We start from the raw sequence: 21,767 nt of genomic DNA, 5'->3' as shown, positions 1-21,767 counted from the left end.
CTCTTCCCCCGCCTATGGCAGAGGATGAGCTCAGACAGAAACAGAGGCTAGACCCAGCTCTCGATGCTATAGTCACTCTGTTAGAAACTGGTCAGACCCCACCTCCCAGTCTTAGAGCAGAACTACCTGAGCTTCCCTTGTTGCTGCGTGAGCTCAGTCATCTTGAACTGCAGAATGGAGTTCTTTACCGAAAGAGGCAAACCGGTCCAGACATCTCCTTTCAACTCGTGTTACCCGAGGAGTTGAGGTCCGTAGTCTTCCAACACCTCCACAGTAACATGGGCCACCTAGGAACTGACCGCACTATTGACCTGGTCAGAACTCTGTTTTACTGGCCAAAAATGCAGACGTCAGTTGAAAAAATGATCAACACCTGTGAACGGTGTGTTCGCCGGAAGTGTAGGCCGGAGAGGGCAGCTCCCCTCATGAACATCAAGACAAGCAGGCCCCTTGAACTGGTCTGTATAGATTATCTATCTATTGAGCCAGATCAGTCTAACACTAAGGATGTATTAGTTATGACTGATCACTTCACTAAGTTCGCAGTAGCTGTCCCTACACCCAACCAACGAGCGCGCACTGTTGCAAAGGCCCTCTGGGAGAACTTCATTGTTCATTATGGTGTCCCAGAGAGACTTTTAAGTGATCAAGGTCCCGATTTCGAATCGAAGACAATAAAAGAACTCTGCGAAATTATCGGGATGAAAAAGATACACACGACGCCGTATCACCCCAGAGTCAATCCAGTTGAGAGGTTCAACAGAACACTTCTCCAAATGTTTGGTACCCTGAATGACAATGAGAAGTTGCATTGGAAAGAGTATGTAAAGCCTCTAGTACATGCATATAATTGTACCAAGAATGATGTGACAGGCTATTCGCCTTATGTGCTGATGTTTGGGAGACAACCAAGGCTTCCCATTGACCTAGTATTTGGGTTGCCTGTGGATGCTCAGAAGAAGTCACACTCCCAGTACGTCAGTGATCTGAAACATAGGTTGGAGGAAAGTTTTAAGATTGCAACATCAAACGCACAAAAGAATGCTGAGCGCAATAAAACCCGCTTTGACAAGCAAGTGGTTGACTCGACTCTCAACGTGGGCGACAGGGTTCTCGTGCGTAATGTTAAACTGAGGGGAAAACATAAGTTGGCAGACAAATGGGAGGAAGATGTGTATGTAGTTCTGAGAAGAGCGGGTGAACTACCAGTCTATACGGTTAAACCGGAAGCGAAAGAAAGACCAGTCCGAACATTGCACAGAGACCTGCTCCTTCCTTGTAGCTTCATACCGGTCACGGAGTCAACTGAAAACAGTCCCAAAAAGCCCCAAGCTCGGCGGAACACAAGGCAAACTGTCGTTCAGGAAGACGAAGACGACGACCTAAACTCCGAGTACTTCCCAGTACCCACCTGGATACCAATCTCTATTACCAGTTCCATCAAGCCGACTCTCGTTGTGCCCAGCGCTGAAAGTGTGCAGAGACCACTTCCAGCTTATGATGAAGCCGAATGTGACAGCCCCACCGGACGTGACAACCCCACCGGACGTGACAATCCCATCGGACGTGACAGACAATCAGAGGAAATTGAGGAAACAGAAGTTGTGAACTTACCTGAAACTGCAACTGAGAACTTACCCGAACATGTGGACTTACCTGAGCCTAGTTTGCGGGAAACCGACGTTCAAGTTGAAAATCCTGTGGAAAGGACCCAGCAACCTAGTGAGCAAGTCCTGCCCGAAGTGGATGAGACGATGCTAGGGCGTCCTAATGACCAAGAAAGAGTCATAACTGAGCAGCCCAGTTCATTTGGTTCACAGAACAGCTATCAGGAAGAACATGACGTCCTTCGTCGATCTCAAAGGTCACGTCAGACACCAGAAAGGTTGCAGTATTCTACCTTAGGTAACCCCTTACTGTACGTTGTTAATGCAGTATTTAATAGCCTAAACGAAGCCATTTCAAGCTCTATGCAGTCTAACCATTTGGATGCACAGGGACGTGCATACCATCAAGTGGGGAGGGTGTAACCCATATTTGAGTATGGCTTAACTAGAATACACCAGAATAAAAGAATCATTAATCTAAGCAGCACACTTCATTTGTAATGAATAAACCATAGGTGCAGCAGTTAAGGAGTTAACTGTTCTGGTTTAGACACGTGTTACTCTAGGCCAATGAGCTGCTGAAACGTGGTACAGGCTCCGCCTGCCGCCCCTGCCTAGGAGGACACAGATTTTTCTTTTCTCTCTTCCGCTCGCGAACCTTCCATGAGCAAGCTAGTGGGGAAACGAGACACGGCGATTTACTGAGACGAGGTATGAAAAAGAGTAATATAGACGGAGAGCTAGCACTCGCCGTTTACGAAAGATTGTTTTACTGTATGTATATTGCTAAGACGAGTAATTAGCTGGTTCTTTTTACATTGCTTAGTCGAGAAAGGTCGGGAGTTAGAGACGACGCCATTTCATCGGTCGTGCGCCATCTCGCGCTGCTCCGTCTTTCTAATTCTGAGATCGGTGAGCAAAGTGTTTTACTTGTTCATTATTTATCTGTGTTTCATGAATGCCTTGCAAGTAAAATGTTCCAGTGTTTAATGATGATTGTTTAGGAATGTTCTGTAGGAAACTTTGTTCAATTTACTGAAACCCAGTAGTTGAAGTGAATGTGTGAATTGTGATTTTATGAGGAACTTAATATGTCCCATGACACTGTCGTTGACAGGTCAGGTTTTTTTCTTTTGTTTGGCTTTGTTTTTTTTGTTTCTTTGGTTTGTATCTTCCTGGTGCATTCAAACGGATCCTGAAATTGATGGCGAGCCAACCCCGTTGAAGGACCAAATGACTTTGTTCTGTCCTGCACATCAGAGTGTGGTAGGCCAGATGCAACAAAACAGAGACACACCACGCCATTTTGTACTCGTAGTCCCCCTTTTTCACACACATCCCCCTGGACTCACGGGCGGGTGGTTTTAAGGACTCGTTTTTACGGACTCTGTACATTCCATGAATGTGAACAAAAGTGAGTGTGAGCGGTTGGAAATAACCCTCCAGCTGATTAACTGTTGCTATTAGTTAACGAAGTCTGTGAAGATGCAAATAAGTGCTAACATTTATATGCTGATGATTGACATTGTGGTTCATTGTTGGATGTGAACTGTACCTCTAGAAAGGGTGCACCCAGGTAAGATTTCTTTTTTTTTTTCCATCGAGTGATCACTGTGATTTTGCCAAAAGGTGTTATTAAGAGAGTACTGGTACCGAAAGGGAATAATTTCATTTGTAAGTGTTTTGTATGTTTGTCATAATGTCCTGTTATTTCTAATTGAAAAGAAAAATACAATTCCGGTTATTTTTCAAAACTCGCGGTTGTCTGAGTCTCATTCAGTTCGCCTCTCCTGTATGTAGCCGAACCTACTGGTCCAAATCTTTGAGCTCTTTGGTGTCAAATTTGGGTGACCTACTCTTGTTCTGATCTGGGAGTATTTGAAACACGCACATGAGTGTTACACATGCATCACATTACATACTGTAAGTTGACAGCAATGTGAGTGTTTTACGTTCCAGTAAAATGTGTATGTGCTTATTAGGAGTTAATTATTCTATCGATGCTCCCAGTCATACTTTCAGAGGTGATCGGTCTCTAGAATAATGCTCCTGTACAGGCAGAAAGTCTGCGAGAACATTAAGTGGTTACATTTCAGGCCAACATTATCCAACATGATCCTTTACTACTTTTTATTGCACCAGTGCACATATAGTTACATTTCCCTGTAGTTACTGGTGCCCTTGAACACGTCCACAGCGCAGTTACCAAATACGTCTGTACATTTGTGTGGGTGGGGTTATATTTTTGCGTCACGGTTTTACTGTTTCCTACAGTAAATTAATTGACACAGACTCATATATCAGGAAAAATAATAAATCTAGCAGATGGTTTCCTAAATCCGTCCCAGTCAATCCAAAGAAAGGAAGCAGACAGTCATAAATTTTACCCCCTGTGTGCCCATTTCTTTTGTTTTTGGCTTCATCAAAGAAAATTCCATTAACAGCAGTGGTCTGTGCATAAGCCTTTATTTGAGTCAGCTTGTTGTGTAGATCTTTAAAGCACAAGCTGCTCTCTTTTCTTTTCCCAACCCCTTTATAAAAATGTTTTTTGGTGCCCGATACTAGCTTCCAATTTAGACAGAAAAGGTGGATTTTTCTTCTCCAGATCATTGAAAATATGAATAGAGTCCTTCTCAAGGACACTGACATCAGCAGTAACAGCCGTATATGCCACATGGTTTTACTGTGCATGAAAGCAATCTCACTCACGCAGACACTCTGAAAATCGGACACTTTTAAAAACTATACTGGCCAAATGGACTTTCAGCAGAGTTCATCAGAGCTGTTACATAATATATCGACTGTCTAGGTCATGAACAGTGCAGAAGACTGCTCGAGTGACTGAAATGTAATGGAAATAATGTGCATTTATGAGTGGAAGACTTAGATCACTTGCCTAGAAGTCATTTATGTCGATGTTGCAATACATAGAGTTTCCTGTACCTTTGCAGTTTCACAGTTGCCACTGCTATGGTTCTTACTTTAGCATACAACCTTATCATTGTTTTTAAAAACATTTTTTCTATGAAAATAATATAAAATTGGATTCTAAGAAGACTATTCTTTTATGATAATAATACTTTATCAATAAAGTCAATACAAGGGATTCTTGTGTGGGTGCAGTTCACGAAGCGATGCATCACTGTTTCATTTACACAGGCAAGTCATCCAGTTTCAGCTTATATTAATAAGCTAGTTATATTTATACATTTAGTTATATTTATATTTAGAACACTGTCACGAGATAACAGCTGTGAATTATATTAACTGACACCACTCTTGGTAAGTAGGTGCTTTCTTGGTAAACACCACAAACATTTCCTGTATCTTCTTTTGAAAAGTACAGCTCCAAAAAAAGATACAGGATATAGAAGCTATTTGTGATAATAGTTTCTGACAGTTTGTCTCCTTTCTGATGAAACAGGAATCATTTAGAACTGCCTTTGTCCTTCATGGCAGTTCCACAAGGTGCTAGAAGCATTCCTCAGAGACTTTGGTCCATGTTGATGTGAGAGAATCGCACAGGTGCTGCAGATTTGTTGGCTATGCATTCATGATGTGAATATCCCATCACAGCACAACACAAAGGTGCTCTGGTGGATTGAGATCTGGTGACTGTGGAGGCTATTAGAGTGTAATGACATGTTTACCACTTTGAGATGATTTGAGCTTTATGATATGGTGCCTTATCGTAATGGAGCAGCCATCTGAAGATGTCTGCACTGAAGGCATAAAGAGATAAACAGGATCAATAGGCATCAGTGGGCTGTGGCATTTAAATGATCACCAGTTGGTACTAAAGGGCCCAAAGTGTGTCATATCCACCACACTATTACACCACTAGAGGCAAGATTGACCCATAGTTTCATCTTGTTTATACCAAATTCAGTGGCTAGATTTTGGGTGCTACTTTATAGAATCTGTCCATGATTGATAAGATGACTGTTTACCATTTTAGGCTGGTAAACTGGTGACAAAATCCACCAAGATGAGAGCCAGTGAGGAACTGCTAGAGGCTGAAGCAGTTGCATGTTGCTCTTCCTGGCGTTTCAGGTGCAGACTGTGCAGGCTGCTACCTGAGACATCTTTCTCGACATCTTTCTTGAGTGTGTCTCACCAGAAATAGTCTGAGAAAACACATTCTACTTACCCCAGGGTGACTGGCAAAGTAGCAGTGTGCCCCCAGTGGATAACAGTGGAACAGGCTGTGGTAGGAACATAGCAATGGGGTGTCAGTCAGGGTCGTCTGACAGGGCACGCTGGATGGTCTCCTCCAAATCCCAGGTTAGAGCTCCAACAGTACAGGATGCCGGCAGGATTTGTTCAGCTGATCCAGCTGACTGCATTTTCTGAGAACTGGCATGAGAGAGCATCTGGCTTGATATATATTGAACCTGGGCAATAGGAGATTTTAAAGAAGAAAAAACAGAGACCAGCAAGCCTGCTGAGGTAAATGGCTCCTTCAATTTGTAAAAGGCCGCCAAACTACCTGACTGTAGTTCCAGATGCAGCAGCAGAAATTGGTGAATCCAAGGAAGCATTGTAGCTTTTTTGTGAAGTCAGCATGAGCCATTCTGTGACTGCGTGTCTGTCTTCATCTGCCCCCCTGCTAAGATATAGAGCGAAAATGTGATGGATGGTGAGTGAAACTTGCACTTTTCATCTTTGACACAGAGTCAATTCTCCAGAAGCTGCGGTAATACAATGTAGTTGTGAACTTGGTGCTCCTGCAAGGTCTTAGAAAAAAATCACAATGTTGTCAAGATATACGACGACTTAACAAATGATTTACCAGTGCCTGAAATACCGCAAGAGCGTCTGTAAGTCCAAAAGGCACGACCAGGTACTCAAAGTGTCAGAGAGGTGTATTAAAAACCGTTTTCCATTCATCACCCTCTTGGATGAGGACCAAATGTTCCATGGAGGGGTTCAAAAGTGGAGCTAATTAGAGTGGATATTTATTTTTTACTGTGATGTCATTGATCCCGCAAAAGTCTACATGGTCTGAGAGTCTTATTGTTTATCACCACAAAGAAAAAAACAGCTCCTACTGGGGAAGAGGATGGGAAGAAGAGGACAGGTGGACCATTCCTGCAGCCAACGATTTCTAGTTGTATTTCTCCATCCTGCTCCAACCATGACAGGTTGTATAAGCAGCTGGAGAGAGCAGGTCACCAGGAAGAAGGTCGATGGTGCTGTCATGGCCTACAGGAGGTATTCAGCAAAGACAAAGTGTCATCTTTGTCCCCTATGACAGCACCATTGACCTTCTTCCTGGTGACCTGCTCTCTTCAGCTGCTTATACAACCTGTCATGGTTGGAGCAGGATGGAGAAATACAGCTAGGAATTGTTGGCTCCAGGAATCATCTGCCCATCCTCTTCCACCTGTCCTCTAGGAGCTGGTTATTTCTTTCTGATGATAAAAGATAAGACTCTCAGACCATGTAGACTCATGGCAATGGGAAAATCCCTGTAGGTCAGCAGTTTCTGAAATACCTGTCATATGATTGACTCATTAGGTACCAGTCGAACAGTTGCACCTAACAAAATGACTGGTGAGTGTTTGAGTGCTTTAAGTATTGATTTAATAATTTGGGGGAAGAAATTAGAAAAGTCTTAACACAACACTTGGGATTACATGAAAATTTAGGGCGATATCTCTACAGCACATAAGACACAACTTAATTAGGAGAAAGAGAAGCAAGCGTGTAACACATCACTTCCTTTTAAAGCGGTGGTGGTGAGCGTGTTACTGTAGCATAGACTATCATACGTTTCCACACATATACCTGATAGACACCACGTAGGTCGCAAATCAGACTTATCAATGTAACATCAGGGCAGAGAAGCTATTATTTACATATACGTATACATGACTGGCACAAATGTGTTGCCTTATGTTTAAATGACTGTTAGTTACAACAGTTTACCAAAGTAGTTGGAATTGAACAATTTGTTTTGTTTATTGTAATAATGCGACGATATCACAATGTACATGGAAACAGCATCAACCTTTGTAGGCCTGTGCGCTCGTCTGCTGTCATAACACCCCCAGTTTTTACTGGGGAAGTATTGTCTGTATTTGAACCTGTTTTGGCTGGGGTGTCTTGTTGTATAATGTTGCAATCCCTTTAAAGCTTTAGTCTGATTTTCACCTACTTGTGAGGGGAAATGTCTGATCCTGGTTCCTTTATGTTCAACAGCTAGTCCCAGGCTTTGTCTTTCTGCCTCTGTGCTAACAGTTGAGTTCTTTTATAAGCTTCTCGTTTGCTGTGGTTGTAGTCGGTCATCTTCTTGCTTTGGGTCTGAAAGCAAAATTAATGTGAAAGCAAACAGTGCTCTCCAGAACTGAGAGGCTTTTAAGTTAACAGTTCTTCGAGCAACTGTGTTTGCTGTACATGCAGCGATTTGATGGATTTAACATTTAAAAATTAGCTGGATTTGTGAGAAAACACAAATCCGAGCATCTTCACCATTGAGTGATGTTACGTGAATAAGCTCTTGAAATTGAGCTTCTGAATGTTGTAAATGTCATCGGAGAGATATAGTATAACATTAGACATATTTTTCTTCTGCGTACACGAGAAAATGGCCTGTTTATCTCACTTCTTGACCTCGTGCACAGTAAGTTTTTACAGATTCATTTCATACCGCACGCATGAAAAGAGCTGGGCTTCTTTTTCAAAGTATTACACATTAGTTGTTAAACAGCCCATAAAATTAGGTAATGTTTCAGGAGAGAGATGCAAGTCATTATGTTTTCATAGGTTTAATCAGAGAACACAAAATAGCTGCTATTGTGAGAGAGCAATTTCAGTGAAATTCATGACTACGTCCGTTCACCTCTTTCCTTATCTGCACTTTCTTATCTATTCTGGTAAAATGTTCTGGAAACATCGTCTGTCACGGGTTCAAGAGCCCTCAATTCTATTAGAGCGAACACATTTGATTGATGGACTCCATTATTTTAATGACATCAAAGCCCGAGAGAGAGACCAAGAGAAAACATGTTTATGAGGAGCATAATGCCAACTAAACACCACTGAAAACATTATTGGAAGATGAAAGCACATCTCTTTTCATCTGTGGTGATGTGCTTGTTTTTTTTTTTGTTTTTTTTTTTTGTCCCAGAGGGCCATGCAGGGTTATCGCTATCAAATGCTAATGATGTGTTGCCTTCTGGGGGGATCACTCATTAATCTGTGTGCGAGCCACTGTTTCCCTTCATTATTACTCTAAGCCAGCAGTCATGCACAGGAGGAGGAGCGAGGATGATTTGGCCTTTAAACCTCTACCCCTCGCGTCTTGTCATCTTGCGTTAACATGAAGCTCTTTTCAGGGTGATGTTTCTTATCAATCATTCTCCAGTGTGAGATTTTATTAATGGCGATCCTTTCAGTTGATTGGCTGACAGACTGCTGTGTCGATGTTTGGCTTTGCCTCATAACTTAATACGCTCATCCTCAGTTGATGAGTTTATTTGGATGTTGAATAGATAATTCATTCACGGTAAAGAGCGAAATTAACATAAAAAACAGCCTAAATAAGTGTGTGTGTGTGTGTGTGTGTTGCCGTGTAAATGTCTTTCAACACGGCCTTCAGATGCAAAGAAAGCCAATTAGAGCGACAGAGACTAAATACATACAGATGACTGTGATAGGATCAGTGCGTGACAGAATGGTTAGCTGTGTGGATTTCTGTGTAATTGCTCAGACTGATATGTGATTTATGAAGAATTTGTGAGCACAGCTGTGAACAAGGTGGAGAACAAACGGCATTTGTGAGTATATTATTTTTTGGCTATAGGCAGAGCGGCATGTTGCCTTCTTTTTATTTTATGAAAACAGTTTAGGGGAAGTTGGGAGAAACTAGCAGTATGCAAATAAACCCTTTTTACTTTAAATGCAACTTAAGACTCAGTGTTGACATTTTGTTATTAAGTACTTTGATATACAGTACTGTTTCCGGTGAGTTCACCAGGACTATTCTCAAATACCTCTATGAAAAATTTCCAGAATTTTCAAAGCTATCATGCATTGTACTGTAGATACATTACAGAATGCTATACTGTGTAACACTGACATCTGCAGGATGATAGGAGTGTAAAAAAACTGCGGCACTGTGCCCTGTGGCCTTTCAGTTTTTCACTTCCCACTTTAATTTTTTTAAAAATACACATGTATTTGCATTTTCATATTTGATTTGCATTGTCCACAAGGTGAAAAGAGTAATCTAATTACAGAGAATAAATAATCTATATAATTGATTTCCAAGACACTGCTGGTATTAACCAGTATGAACTGAAATTAAACTACTATTAACACATTCATGCTTGCAATCATTAAAAAAAACAACAGCAAGAAAATCTAAAACACTGATACACTGTCGCTGATGCTGACATAGCACCTGCCATATCTGATATTAGTATGCATGGGACAGAATTCATGGATCATATGAGAGATTAAAAATGTTGAAACGTCTTTGGGTCTTCTGCGAGGTTAAAGATTAATTTGTATTTATAAGGAAAAAGTCCAGTGGTCAGGCATATTAAAAACATTTCAACTGGCTTTACAGGCTATTTTAAAACATATTCAGTTTTATATTACAAATGTCAACATAAAATCACCTGCCATATTTTTTTTAAACAGACATGGCAGACATTTTTAGATATAATGCATGTTTATTCTCATGTGCTCTTATTGAATAAGATTAATAATAATGTTTTATATATTTTAAGAATACTTGAAGTTGTTTTGGTTTTTATTTACCATCACTATTATGTTAAATGACAATTTCCCTCTCCCTCACAATTCAGAGGCGCTCAATCAGCAATAACAACAAAAAGTAAATTTCAAACGGATGTATTTCAGGAGGAAAAATGTGAAGACAACTACTAACTTGGTATGCGAGACTGTTCTAGCTTTGTGGCATTTTAGGAATGCTGACGCACACTTCCTGTTTCCTGTCCATTCAGGAAATGGCAGAGTTTCACCCCTTGGCTAACACAGCCATTCCAGTCTCTTATCACTAACTGTCTGTGCTCCCCCTGGGAAGGCTCAGTTGAAGACTGCTGTAATTTAGTAGTTAGCTGCTTTTAAAGGCTTCCTATGGGTTGCCGTTCAAAATGGGGGGTATGTTCGGGTCAGTCACCCCTTTCATCATTTTAACATGATCGAAACTAGAGTTAGTAACTCAGTCTACACATTGCTGCCATTTGTTTTCACGAGGGAGGTGATGTACTTTAAAGTTCTTTTTATTTTTGTTTCATCCAGAGTGTTAGCTTTACTTTCACACTTAAGATGTCAAACGTCTTTTTTAAAAAACAAAACAAAACACAAACGCTGCTATTTTCTCTAATGATCGGTGAACTGAGACACATCCTCGTTGTCTCAAACACCAAACTGTAAAAAGTGATAGTCACCACTAAAGCCCTACATGAGAAATGCTTTTACAGCATTGTAATTTCAAATTTTTTATTTAAATACAAGAAATACAAGTTCTTATTTACAAAAGGCATAAATGCAAGAATAACGTCTCTTTGCTAAGCACTTTAAAAAAATCTGCTGAATTACTTTTTTTTTTTTTTAGAAAAAGACAAAAAAGTGCAAAGTATTGTGCATGTAATCTCAGGGTTCTAGTTTCTGTACCATGCAAATGTTTAATCTGCAACTTTACCTGTGCTGACTTCTCTGGGTCCAGATGTTGCTTTACAACATGAGTGAACTGTATTTGTATATCCATCGTCCTAATACGCATCATACATCAGTTCTAAGAATGCAACCTTATGCTCCATCGAGAAAAGGCGCTGACATGAAGCCGCGTTGCATATCTGACTGATATCCGCTACAGACAGAAGAAGCCATGAATATCTTTAACATTCACTTAGAAGGCAGGTGTGAAAAACGTATCCATCACTCTATTTAAAAGAAAAAGTATCATCAAAAAGCTATGTGGTCCTTTATCCATTCAAGTCATGGTTTTTTAAGAGATTTCATTGTCCACAACGAAAAACATTCTCTTTTTCTGTCATCACGGCTGCATCTCATATTGTCCTTCCGTGGCAATAAAAAAGTCGTTGAGAGTGTTCTGAAGATATTCAAAAGTCGGTCGGTCGTCAGGCTTCTGCTTCCAGCACACCATCATGATATCATACAGTTCCTCTGGACAGCCGTCTGGACATGGCATCCTGTATGACCTGTCTAGACTCCTGATCACCTCTGGGTTCGTCATACCTGATGAAGAGAGAAAAAAAGCATGCACTTTGACAGATATTTTGTAACTTTTTTTTTCATAAGATAGCAAAGCAATATTTGAGCTGTTTTCTGTGAATATGAAGTTATTTCAAATAACCCATACCTGGGTATGGTATTCTTCCGTAGGTGACTATTTCTGTCAGGAGGATCCCAAAGGACCAGACATCCGATTTGATGCTGAACGTCCCAAAGTTGATGGCCTCTGGAGCCGTCCATTTAATGGGAAACTTAGCACCTGATTATTAGACAAAAGTAAAAGGAAAAAAATGGAAGGAAGTTGTGTTACTTGTTGTTCACTGTGAAGGATATGTAGGTGTGTTCGCATTTGTGTAAATGTTTATTTTCCTTTTAATGTGGGATGATTAATGGGCAGGAAATACTCTGAAATAATGAGAAAGCTTTCCATTAGAGAATTTACAGATCATTCTGTCGCTCTGATAAATCTGTGGGTTCTATTTTCTTGTTTTTTTTACAAGATTTTCAATCACTGTGACAGATTTATACGTTTTTAATTCACAGAGTTAGACAAAATGTAAATACAATTTCAAATATATATTGATATTAGAATGTACACTTGTATACACCTGATTGAAAATTATGGGCATTGTACTCACACTTTTATAACATACTTTAAAAACACAATATGCTGTTTTAAAAATAATTGAAGCAATCACTCTTTACTAATTTTGGTAGGGGAGGAGGGTGAGTTTCTGCTAACAGAGGAAATGACCTTCAGCTCAAAAAAGGATTTCGGCAGCTGCGCTTACATGTGAAGTGGTGATTGAATGCTATATGTGCTATATGTGCCTTTTTCAATTAAAGTTAAGCTCAGATGATTAAATGAAATCACATTTTTTCTGTTTTACACATTCGCCCTCACACGCGCACACACCAAGCAGTATATCGCTCCCGACGAGCATCAACAAGAGTGCTTTGAAACAATTTCAAAAATCTTCCTTATAATGAACGACGCATCGTGCTGCGTGCACTCCTGCGTGTACCACCGCAGTCATAGTCACAAACCCCGTAACTCAGTTCAAACATGGTTTTACTGCTTTGCTTTTTTTGAAACAAAAGTAAACATAACAAAATCTCAGCAACTATAAGCTACGGAAACCTGCCCACCAAAAATCAGCACATACCAACCAACTCATTGCAATAGAGCATGCATGCTGCTGCAAATCCAGAACTTGCCCGACACAATGAAACGAACGCTACAGTATTAATGCACAAGTGCAGGCTAGGAGAAGAACGCAATAGAAATAAGTAATGTGAAATTACCAATTTTAAGTGATGGTTTCTTAATCTGTGAAACAAATCAAGTTATTAAAAAAGAAAATCAGTATCTTAAACAAAAAAGGTCAAAATTTCTGTGTAGACATTCTTTTTTAAAGTTTCCACTACTTAATATGATTTAATTATCTGTTAATTATTGAGCACTTTGGTTTAAAGTTAAGAATTGAATTCTATATTCTGCTGTATATTAACTAAAGGCCCTCTTGAGACATTTATCAGACACTATTGATTGTCGTCCTTAATGTTGAAAACTACAGAAAAATACATTATATAAAAACAACCTATATTACTAATAGAAGAAGGAAAACTTGGGTCATAAATTTCTAAAGGAGATGGAAATGTGTCTTCAGACAAGACGTCAGCGTTTCTTTGTGACGCGAGTGTTTCTAAAATCCTGTTTGTGGCACCGGAGGCGCGTTTACGTCAAAACTACTGCACCTTCTTGAGCCGTGTATTCTGACTCGATGATTCTGGCCAGGCCAAAGTCTGCTATCTTGCAATGCAGCGTCTCGCTGACCAGTATGTTAGCTGCACGCAGATCACGGTGGATGTAGTTCTTCTTCTCAATGTACGCCATGCCTTCAGCTATCTGGTATATCCAAAGAAATAGCAGATTTGTTAGATCAAATGTCAATTCAAGAAATGTTGGTTTTCCATCGTAAAAACACACAAGACAACAGCACATCAGTTTGATAGGAATCTGAATGTCTTATAAAAGCCGAGCACATGCAATGAGGCCTCTACAGCGAGCTGTATGTGTTAATACTTATGTTCACATTGTAAAAAAAAAATGACAGTAGAGTGGGTTTAACAGGATGTGCCAACTCTCAGGAAGTCAAAAGTTTTTTGGAGGGCCAAAAGAGTTCTGGGGGAGCTCACTGTGGATGGAAAAATAGCATGATTTCCTGTCCGGATGTTAATAATTGACGTAGGGTGAGGCTTTCAAATCAGACAAGCAAAAGCACCACCACAGAAACCACATAGCATCTGCTGACAGTTTCCGTGTGTGTGATGCCAAAGCGCATAGTATATGGTACTTTCAAAATGTTACTGTAGAGCAGCAAGAATGTAAAAATAGACATTGAGGTCAGCCAGATGGCTAGTGTATTTGTTTTTTAACAAAGCATACACTCATCTTTTAATTAAAGATTAAAGTCACGCTGACTATCACAGTCAGAAGCAGCAGAAGAGACACAAATGAAAGAATTATGGAAACACTCAGAGCAAAAAGAAATGTTTTGGCATTTACAAGATTACAGTATCAGTGACTGTTATCGCTGAAAATGTCATGCACACACGATAGTTAACTGAAATCATGTAACTGAATTTCTTTATTAGAAGTTTCCTACCTGTGCTGACATGTCGATCAGCTTATTTAGCTTTAGCTTTTTCCCTTCGTCTGTTTTTAGAAAGTCTAGAAGACATCCTGCAAATAAAAAAAGAGAAGCACATATTATCTGAAACTACTGTGGTTTAATTGAAACTTCTACCTACATATCTCCTAACAGAAAAGCTCTGTAATGTTCCAGTTGTTGTTGGGGGCTTTTGGATTGGTGCACATTTTGAAAAATGAGGATACGGCAGAGTGTTTAATTGTCTAGCCGTTAGCCATATTAAGAGCCGTCTGTTCAGTCTAAAGTGAGTCAGTACAACAAGCATCAGTCTAATCAAAACCCAAACCAAAGATTTTAATATTCATTTCCTGGTGAAGTCAGTAGGTATGATATTTAAATTAGCTTGCCTTTACTACAGAATCTCATTTAGCACACCAATACACCGAACATTAAGGCCTTAAGCAATAACCATATAATCAAACAGTTGCAAAAGACGAATATTAAAAGAGTCACAAATATTGTTGTTAATGTGTTTAGATAATACATTATATTCCTCAACTTTGGGATGAATATAAAAAAGAAAAAGTGTAACATATATCTCATGTCATCTTATGTTATCTTAATGTCCACGTGTATATATTTTTATATATATTTTGGCGTAACAACTCTGCGATCGGCCCTGGCGCAGATATTTTTTTACGCCCCCACCTTGTTGTTACCGTAGCGGCTATGACTGTGAACTTCTCTATAACATTTGCCAAAAAATGGTTGCATAGTTGACGTCAACAGGTTCGCACACATTTCCGCAAATGATAAAAGCAAAGTCAGGAAGAACAAGTAATACGTTTCAAAGCATATTTCCCACCAGCGATACGCTTCAGAAAAGAAACCAACTTTTAATCAGTTGCAATTGGGTAAAATTCAGTTCATAAGTTAAATGCTTTCTGCATGAGTAAAGTTAGGCCTTGGGTGACAAACATCTGTAACTTGTGCTATGGTTTATTTTATCAGCGATATCAACTGGGCGCCTCCCACCTTCCAGGCGCTGTGGCGCTGTGGTACACCACCAGCTGCATCGTTAGAAGGTTTGCATTTTTGCTAAATTTTGTATGTTATCAACACTCTTTTTGGTTTAGTACTAATTGGGAAATGTCAGGTATTACTGTTTTATTGAATGATACAAGTTAGTTGCCAGTTTATCAGTACTGGAATTTGTAATGACGACTGAAAATTTAAAATGTAAAGAAGAGAGCGGAGAAAACACCCTTCAGCAGAGAGCACTCTGCAACTTCCCTGTTGACAAAAAACAACAATAAGCTGATCCAATCAGAGTGAAGAGTGTAAATGATTAAATAAATAACAAGTGTTACGCAAATCTGTTTGTATTTCGTGTCTCTGGAAGAAAAACAATATTGGCTGATATGTTGGAATATCAGATTTACAAATCACCAAATGTTGGTGTTTGTATCAATCTTAAAAATCTTATATTTGGTTGGCCTATAGAATTAAGACTAACCAAAAAATCGCTCTTTGCCCACAGTTTCAAACTGCTTCCAAAAAGATATTTTTGTTTATTGGAAACACTTGTGTTGTTCGGACAATCAAGACAGCCCTTAATGCCACTGCGACTATGTTCTTTAATATTTTCAAGTAAATTGTTTTAAAAAACAATCATGAAAATCAGTACCAGATTACTTCTGTTTTAATTTATTGGTGAAAGGCCAATTTGTACTACATTATATATATATATTATAGTTAATATTTAATTATCAGCAACTCTTAAAACTCTTCTTTGTTTCACTTACCATTGATCATAAATTCGGTGACAATAAGAATGGGCTCCTTAGTGACAACAGCATGAAGTCGTACCAGTCGGTCATGCCTCAACTGCTTCATCAGGTTGGCCTCCTGAAGGAAGGCCTCAGGTGCCATTGTCCCCTCCTTTAAGGTCTTAATAGCAACCTTCTGGGTGTTCTTGTAGTAACCTGCCAAATAATTCAAACAGAATGCTTTATTGACTTTGCCGTCTTGGTTTATTAGGTGTCTTCAAACAGTTTGATCGGTGGCTTTCTCTTACCCATCCACACTTCCCCAAACTGTCCGGCCCCCAATTTCTTCACCATTTTCACTGTCTCTCGAGGAATCTCCCATTCATCATGGGCCCATGGCTGCTGAGGGGCCATAGGCTTACAGGGAGCATACAGTCGCTGACATAACCCATCTGCCGTGTCTGCACCCAAATACGATACATTCAGACATAACAAACAAAAATCTTTTCCATCTTTCTTTGCACAAGTGATAAATATAGTTACAGAAACTATACATCTCATCTTTCATTAGATAATTCTAAAAGCATGTTTGTTCGTGCATTTCTTTTTCATAAGTTGATCTTTGAGACAACCTTTCTCAAGATCTGCCCTGCTTATCTTGTGGTTTAGTCGCAGGAGTGGAAAGACTATCACTCCTCTCACTCAGGAAATGCACAACACATCACAAGGGTCGAACTTCCCCCTTTAATTCAAAGTCACTGCAGATGTTTTAGAATTCAAAGCAGCAAGCTTAATGTGAGTCCAATTAATGCAAGATGCAGGTTTTACAATTATAAATGCTGAATTGGAAACATGGAAACAGAAAATCCTGTGCATAGATATGGTTTCTGAAATTATACATCTCTGAAAATACAAACTTTTTGAGGGTGGAGATGTTGTATTTGTAGTTGTTACTTACGGGTATAGTATTGAACCAATTCCTGTAGGGTCGGGAACGTGTTGGAAGGGGAGATGTAGTAGCCACCTTTGTCCAAACAACGGATTTTGTAATGTTTTACTACATCTCCTCTTTCTCCTTCATAATCTTTGACTGACAGCGAGAATGACCCTGAGAGGGGAAAAAAGGACATTTGGGTTTATTGACCACAATGAAAATAAATAGAGGTAGCTGCTAAAAATGTGAGTTGTGGCATGATCTCGGAAAGATACTGATGGTGGTCACCTTTACAAGTCTCACTCTCTCGAATTAGAAAGGACCCTGGTTTATTTCCGGGTGCTAAAAGTAGCCTCTCGGTTTCTCTTCTGCCCAAATCCTTGAAAAACCATCTGCAAGAGAGAGCACCACAAAACCACAGAAGTCACTCTTCCTGAATATAATAATACAAAAACCCCGTATAACAGCATTAATCAATCAATAGATGTGTGCTACATTTCATTTCATAATATTTCAAGCTTACTTTTCCACTTCCAGCGTATCTGCTCTGGCTACATAATTCGATGGTATCAAGCCTTCTTGTCCAGTCGTCAGCAGTCGGGCCAGCCACCATTCTCCGGTTCTGTACACCAGACAAACATGCCGAATTCATTTTATTTCTCTGTGCGCTTTCTTTATTGTCACTTTCACTACTGTGGGAACCATAGAACGAGACTTACTCTTGCAATACTTTAAGTTTGTCTCCCTTTCTGAAAGGCAGATCACTGTCGTTGGTCGCTTTGAAGTCGTGTTGTGCAATAAATATAGTGTCATCTAAAGGAAAGAAGAGCACAGAGTTTCTTTAAAAGTGTATTTTTAATCTAATTTTTACCTGACGTGATCCTGTGTTCTAACATGCGCAATTTGTGGCGATATTGTTTTCATTCTCCGAGCAACCGCTGTGTTATTTTACATCTGTGACATTAACATTACTTTCATGTGTTTGCAATCTCATCTAATCCCCAGAAGAGAACAGAGGAAATTCAACCAAGATTTTGATCACAAAACTGTAGCTCTTATTACTGCCACTAATGTCTCTTAACGCAGCAGCAGTTGGGTCCGTGAATGCAGGCCTGTCACTTTCCACTATGATGGTTGATATATGCAAGGAAGTTTGTGATTACCATTATTTGTATAGGCGTTTCCACTTCGTCCCTTGAAAGAATTGGGAGGAAAAAAAGAAGACTTTGATTATGTCCAGTGTGTCAAGTAAACCTTTTGAGGTAATTAGAGTAAAATTAGTTTCACATCCGAGTAAATCTTTTTAGTGTTTTACTTACTATATGGTTTGATGACGGGGAGGCGTGTGATTTGTGTTTTCCTTTGCGGAATCCTTCTTCTTTTTCTTGTTTCTCGCCACTGCAAGTGCAGCCCATCCTGCGTGTTTGGTGGAAACCTCTTTTAGCTACGTTACATGACGCTAACGTTTACTAAAATCACATATCTAATTACAGAATGCACTGTTTAGTGTAGTATCAGTAAACAATGATCCAATAAGTTTCTGGAAAGAGACTCACATAGCTACAATGTGCTTATTACTTTGCTGTTACCTGATCAAACAGATGAGCTTTACTGCTGCTGTTTTTAGTCTCCACTCCTCCCACTGCAGGGCCTGCTCTTTGACTTCATGCCCGGTGCTGAAAAATGACATCTAATGACTCAAAATTGCTAAAATGTATTTAGTGAGCGTCTCTTTAAGTGTATCGCTTGGTAACAGGTGACCCAAGAAAAATAATAAAATTGAAACAAGAAAACAAAAAAACTAAAACTGGCTCTCAAAAGAGGAAGTGAAAATGTGTTTACAGCTCTTTACCATTGCATTAGCATGCACAGTTTACGGTGGGGCTTCATTGTCATGTTCCAGTTAAAAATAGAGGAAAAGAAAACGGCTAAAAATAGCTAAAAACACACTGGTGTAGAAATGTCACCAAACTAAGTGATGGTGTTAAACAAGAACTGTTGTTTATCTGAAGCAAGTTGTATGAGGTGTTAATGTTAAAAGTTAAAGGTGTTTTTAGATCACAAAGTCAAATATAGTTGATGTAATGTGTATTACAGAAGCTAAAGATAATGACTGCACATGCAAATACACAACACTGATAAAATAATGATGTAGCAGATTTACACTGTGTGTGTTTTATACTGTAAGCGTAAGTACCGTATTATGAATATCGATGGTTTAATTACGTCTTAAAATGGAAAATTACACCTAAAACAGCAAGAGCAGTGCTTTAATATTCAGTGGTTTGTAATAACAAAATGTCATGTGAAGAAATGCATGACTTTAGGGAGGCTTTACACAAACCGTTGACTTATGGATTTCACCCAAGAAAAAGTGATAATTGGAATGAAAATTAATAATAATAATTAGTCTTGATACTTTTGCCAATTTTCTATCGCACATATTTTATCATCCACGTTATGCGTTATGTTTTGTTTAATTTGTGATGTGTTTTACCAACATTGTACAACATTATTTAAATAAAATAATACTTACACTATTATGTTCACCACTACCTCACAATATCTAGAAATTCTCAGTCCCTGTCACTGCTCTATAATGTCATATTTTCATTCAGCAGATAAATACCTTTAGCTTGTCTTTGGCTCGTGTCTTCAGAAGTACTCCAGATGCAAAATGTCTTCAATTTCCTCATTGAAAACTGAGTGCTTGTCAGTGTGTCACTCTCACTCACTCATTTTGGTTTGGAAAGTTTCTCTCTCTCTCTTGCTCTGCTCTAATTTGTCTCTCTCTCTTGCTCTCGCTCTCTCTCTCTCTCTAACAGTGAAGACCAGGACCTCCCCTTGGGGGTTACATTCAGTTTACTGGAAACAGACAGCAGTTTGCTTTTTTATCTGCTCTCTTATATTTCTCCCTTGATTCTCAGGCAGATGATCTACCTACAGAGTGCAAAAATAATCTTCTGATTAAACTTCACTTGCAGTAGTTACTCCGCCCCAGTCCTGCAATTAGTCAGTGAGCACAACTGATAACTGTATTTCATCTATTAAAACTCACAAATGTATGGTCCTCAAAGTTATTGGTCAAGAAGGACTTTAGGTTAGTTATCAGTAGAGCTCGTTGTACTTCAGAATGTGTAGATGCGGTCAATGATTTGCAAAATTTGTGCCTGTGATCTTTTTTTAAAAAATGCAAATGACCTTTGGTATCAAATCAACTATGCGATGGAAAAAAGAAACGTCTGCACTGTTTTGTATTGTGTGTCTGGGTGATTGGTGTTAAATGTAGGTGTGGTGGAGTGTTGTCTGCTCAAGTGTATAAGATGCAAGATAAAGAAACAGGGCATGGTTTCCATGACACACATTTCAGTTCCTCTGCTGGCCTCTGCTACTCATATCTTTACCTTTCAGTGTCAAGAAACATGTTTACAGTAATACTGTAAAACAATACACAATTCGAGCCACAAGAGGGAGTGTTTAGCTACTAGTGGGATGTGCAACCACCCTGGTAATATACCCCTTTTATAAATTTTATGCAAGTTTTAATGTCAATAACTGATTGCTATTGTGTTAATTAATATTTTTATTGCAGTAACAATAGCAACAAATGAGGGCCTTGCAGCTCTTCTTTTGCCTATATTGCCTGGTGACCACAGAAAACAGTAAAGTGTGAATGTGTATATCCAAAAAATGCACCCAGTTTCAGTCTGTTTCCATGTAATAACAGAGCAAGATTTCACAATTCCCATTTACTGATTTACTGATACTTTTTCATTATTAAGGCTGTATGCAATAAGTTCTATTACACAGGAAACCCCAAAATAGTTAAATATAGTCATATGAAAATGTTATGCCAGCACTCTGTGCAGTACTGTAAAAAACAAACAACACTCATACGGCTTCCATAGCAATAAAGAAGGTAAAGGTAACCCAAGAGCCACATCTGAGACTCTAAATGCCTCATTCAGTGCAGCATGTTTACAAAACAACTGAATAAGTATGGCCGGTTTGAAAAGGTCACAAAGGGGAAACGCTCTTCTCTCTAAAATGAGCATTTTAGGCTTGCAAAGATGGATCTGAATAAACCTAGACTAATTAAATACTGTCTTTTCAACCAACACGACCAGCATGAACATGTTTGGCCATGATGCTTTTGCCAAACAAACCAAAACCAAACACAGCATGTTATCACAAACGCCTCATACCACTGTCTAGTATGGCGGTTGACTGGTTGATAATTTGGGCTTGTCTTGCAGCCACAGGGTACCTTGCAGGTATCAACTCCACCATGAACTCACCATTAAACCAAAGTATTTTAGAGTCAAATGTGAGGTCATCTGTCCAACAGCTAAAGTTTGGCTGAAACTGGATCTTGTACAATAATAGCTGGACAATGCACAGCAGCAAACCTACAAGAGTATGTCTGAAAAAATCAAGATGTTTTAGTGACCCAGTCAAAGTCCAGACCTCAAATGCTGTTACAGGATATTAAGAGAGCTGTGCATACACAAATACCTTAATTTCAATTTCAATTTCAATTTTATTTCTATAGCACATTTAAAAGTCACAGGTA

The 21,767-nt window shown here is 39.2% G+C and overlaps 2 protein-coding genes across 2 annotated transcripts; one reads left to right on the top strand and one right to left on the bottom strand.

Moving 5' to 3' along the window:
• The first annotated feature begins 31 nt into the window (after positions 1-31).
• Positions 32-3,381, top strand: LOC102214612 (uncharacterized). Its single transcript, XM_013911198.1, has 2 exons — positions 32-2,318; positions 2,434-3,381. Exon 1 carries the CDS (start codon positions 279-281, stop codon positions 2,028-2,030), a length of 1,752 nt encoding a protein of 583 aa, XP_013766652.1. The 5' UTR covers positions 32-278; the 3' UTR covers positions 2,031-2,318; positions 2,434-3,381.
• Positions 3,382-10,019: 6,638 nt separating this feature from the next.
• blk (BLK proto-oncogene, Src family tyrosine kinase) lies at positions 10,020-19,907 on the bottom strand. Its single transcript, XM_005734331.1, has 14 exons — positions 19,824-19,907; positions 18,784-18,870; positions 18,514-18,610; positions 18,358-18,388; positions 17,914-18,007; positions 17,718-17,816; positions 17,483-17,586; positions 17,219-17,368; positions 16,569-16,721; positions 16,297-16,476; positions 14,507-14,583; positions 13,596-13,746; positions 11,965-12,096; positions 10,020-11,840 (listed from the first exon to the last, which is right to left on the bottom strand). The coding sequence occupies exons 3-14, from the start codon at positions 18,607-18,609 to the stop codon at positions 11,638-11,640; spliced, it is 1,470 nt and encodes a 489-aa protein (XP_005734388.1). The 5' UTR covers position 18,610; positions 18,784-18,870; positions 19,824-19,907; the 3' UTR covers positions 10,020-11,637.
• Positions 19,908-21,767: the final 1,860 nt, after the last annotated feature.

The sequence above is a fragment of the Pundamilia nyererei genome, unplaced genomic scaffold (genome assembly GCF_000239375.1).
Source record: "Pundamilia nyererei isolate P.nyererei 1_Seehausen unplaced genomic scaffold, PunNye1.0 scaffold00058, whole genome shotgun sequence".
Taxonomy (NCBI): domain Eukaryota; kingdom Metazoa; phylum Chordata; class Actinopteri; order Cichliformes; family Cichlidae; genus Pundamilia; species Pundamilia nyererei.
The sequence above is the reverse complement of the archived record's forward strand: the minus strand, read 5'-3'. Positions and strand labels throughout refer to the sequence as shown.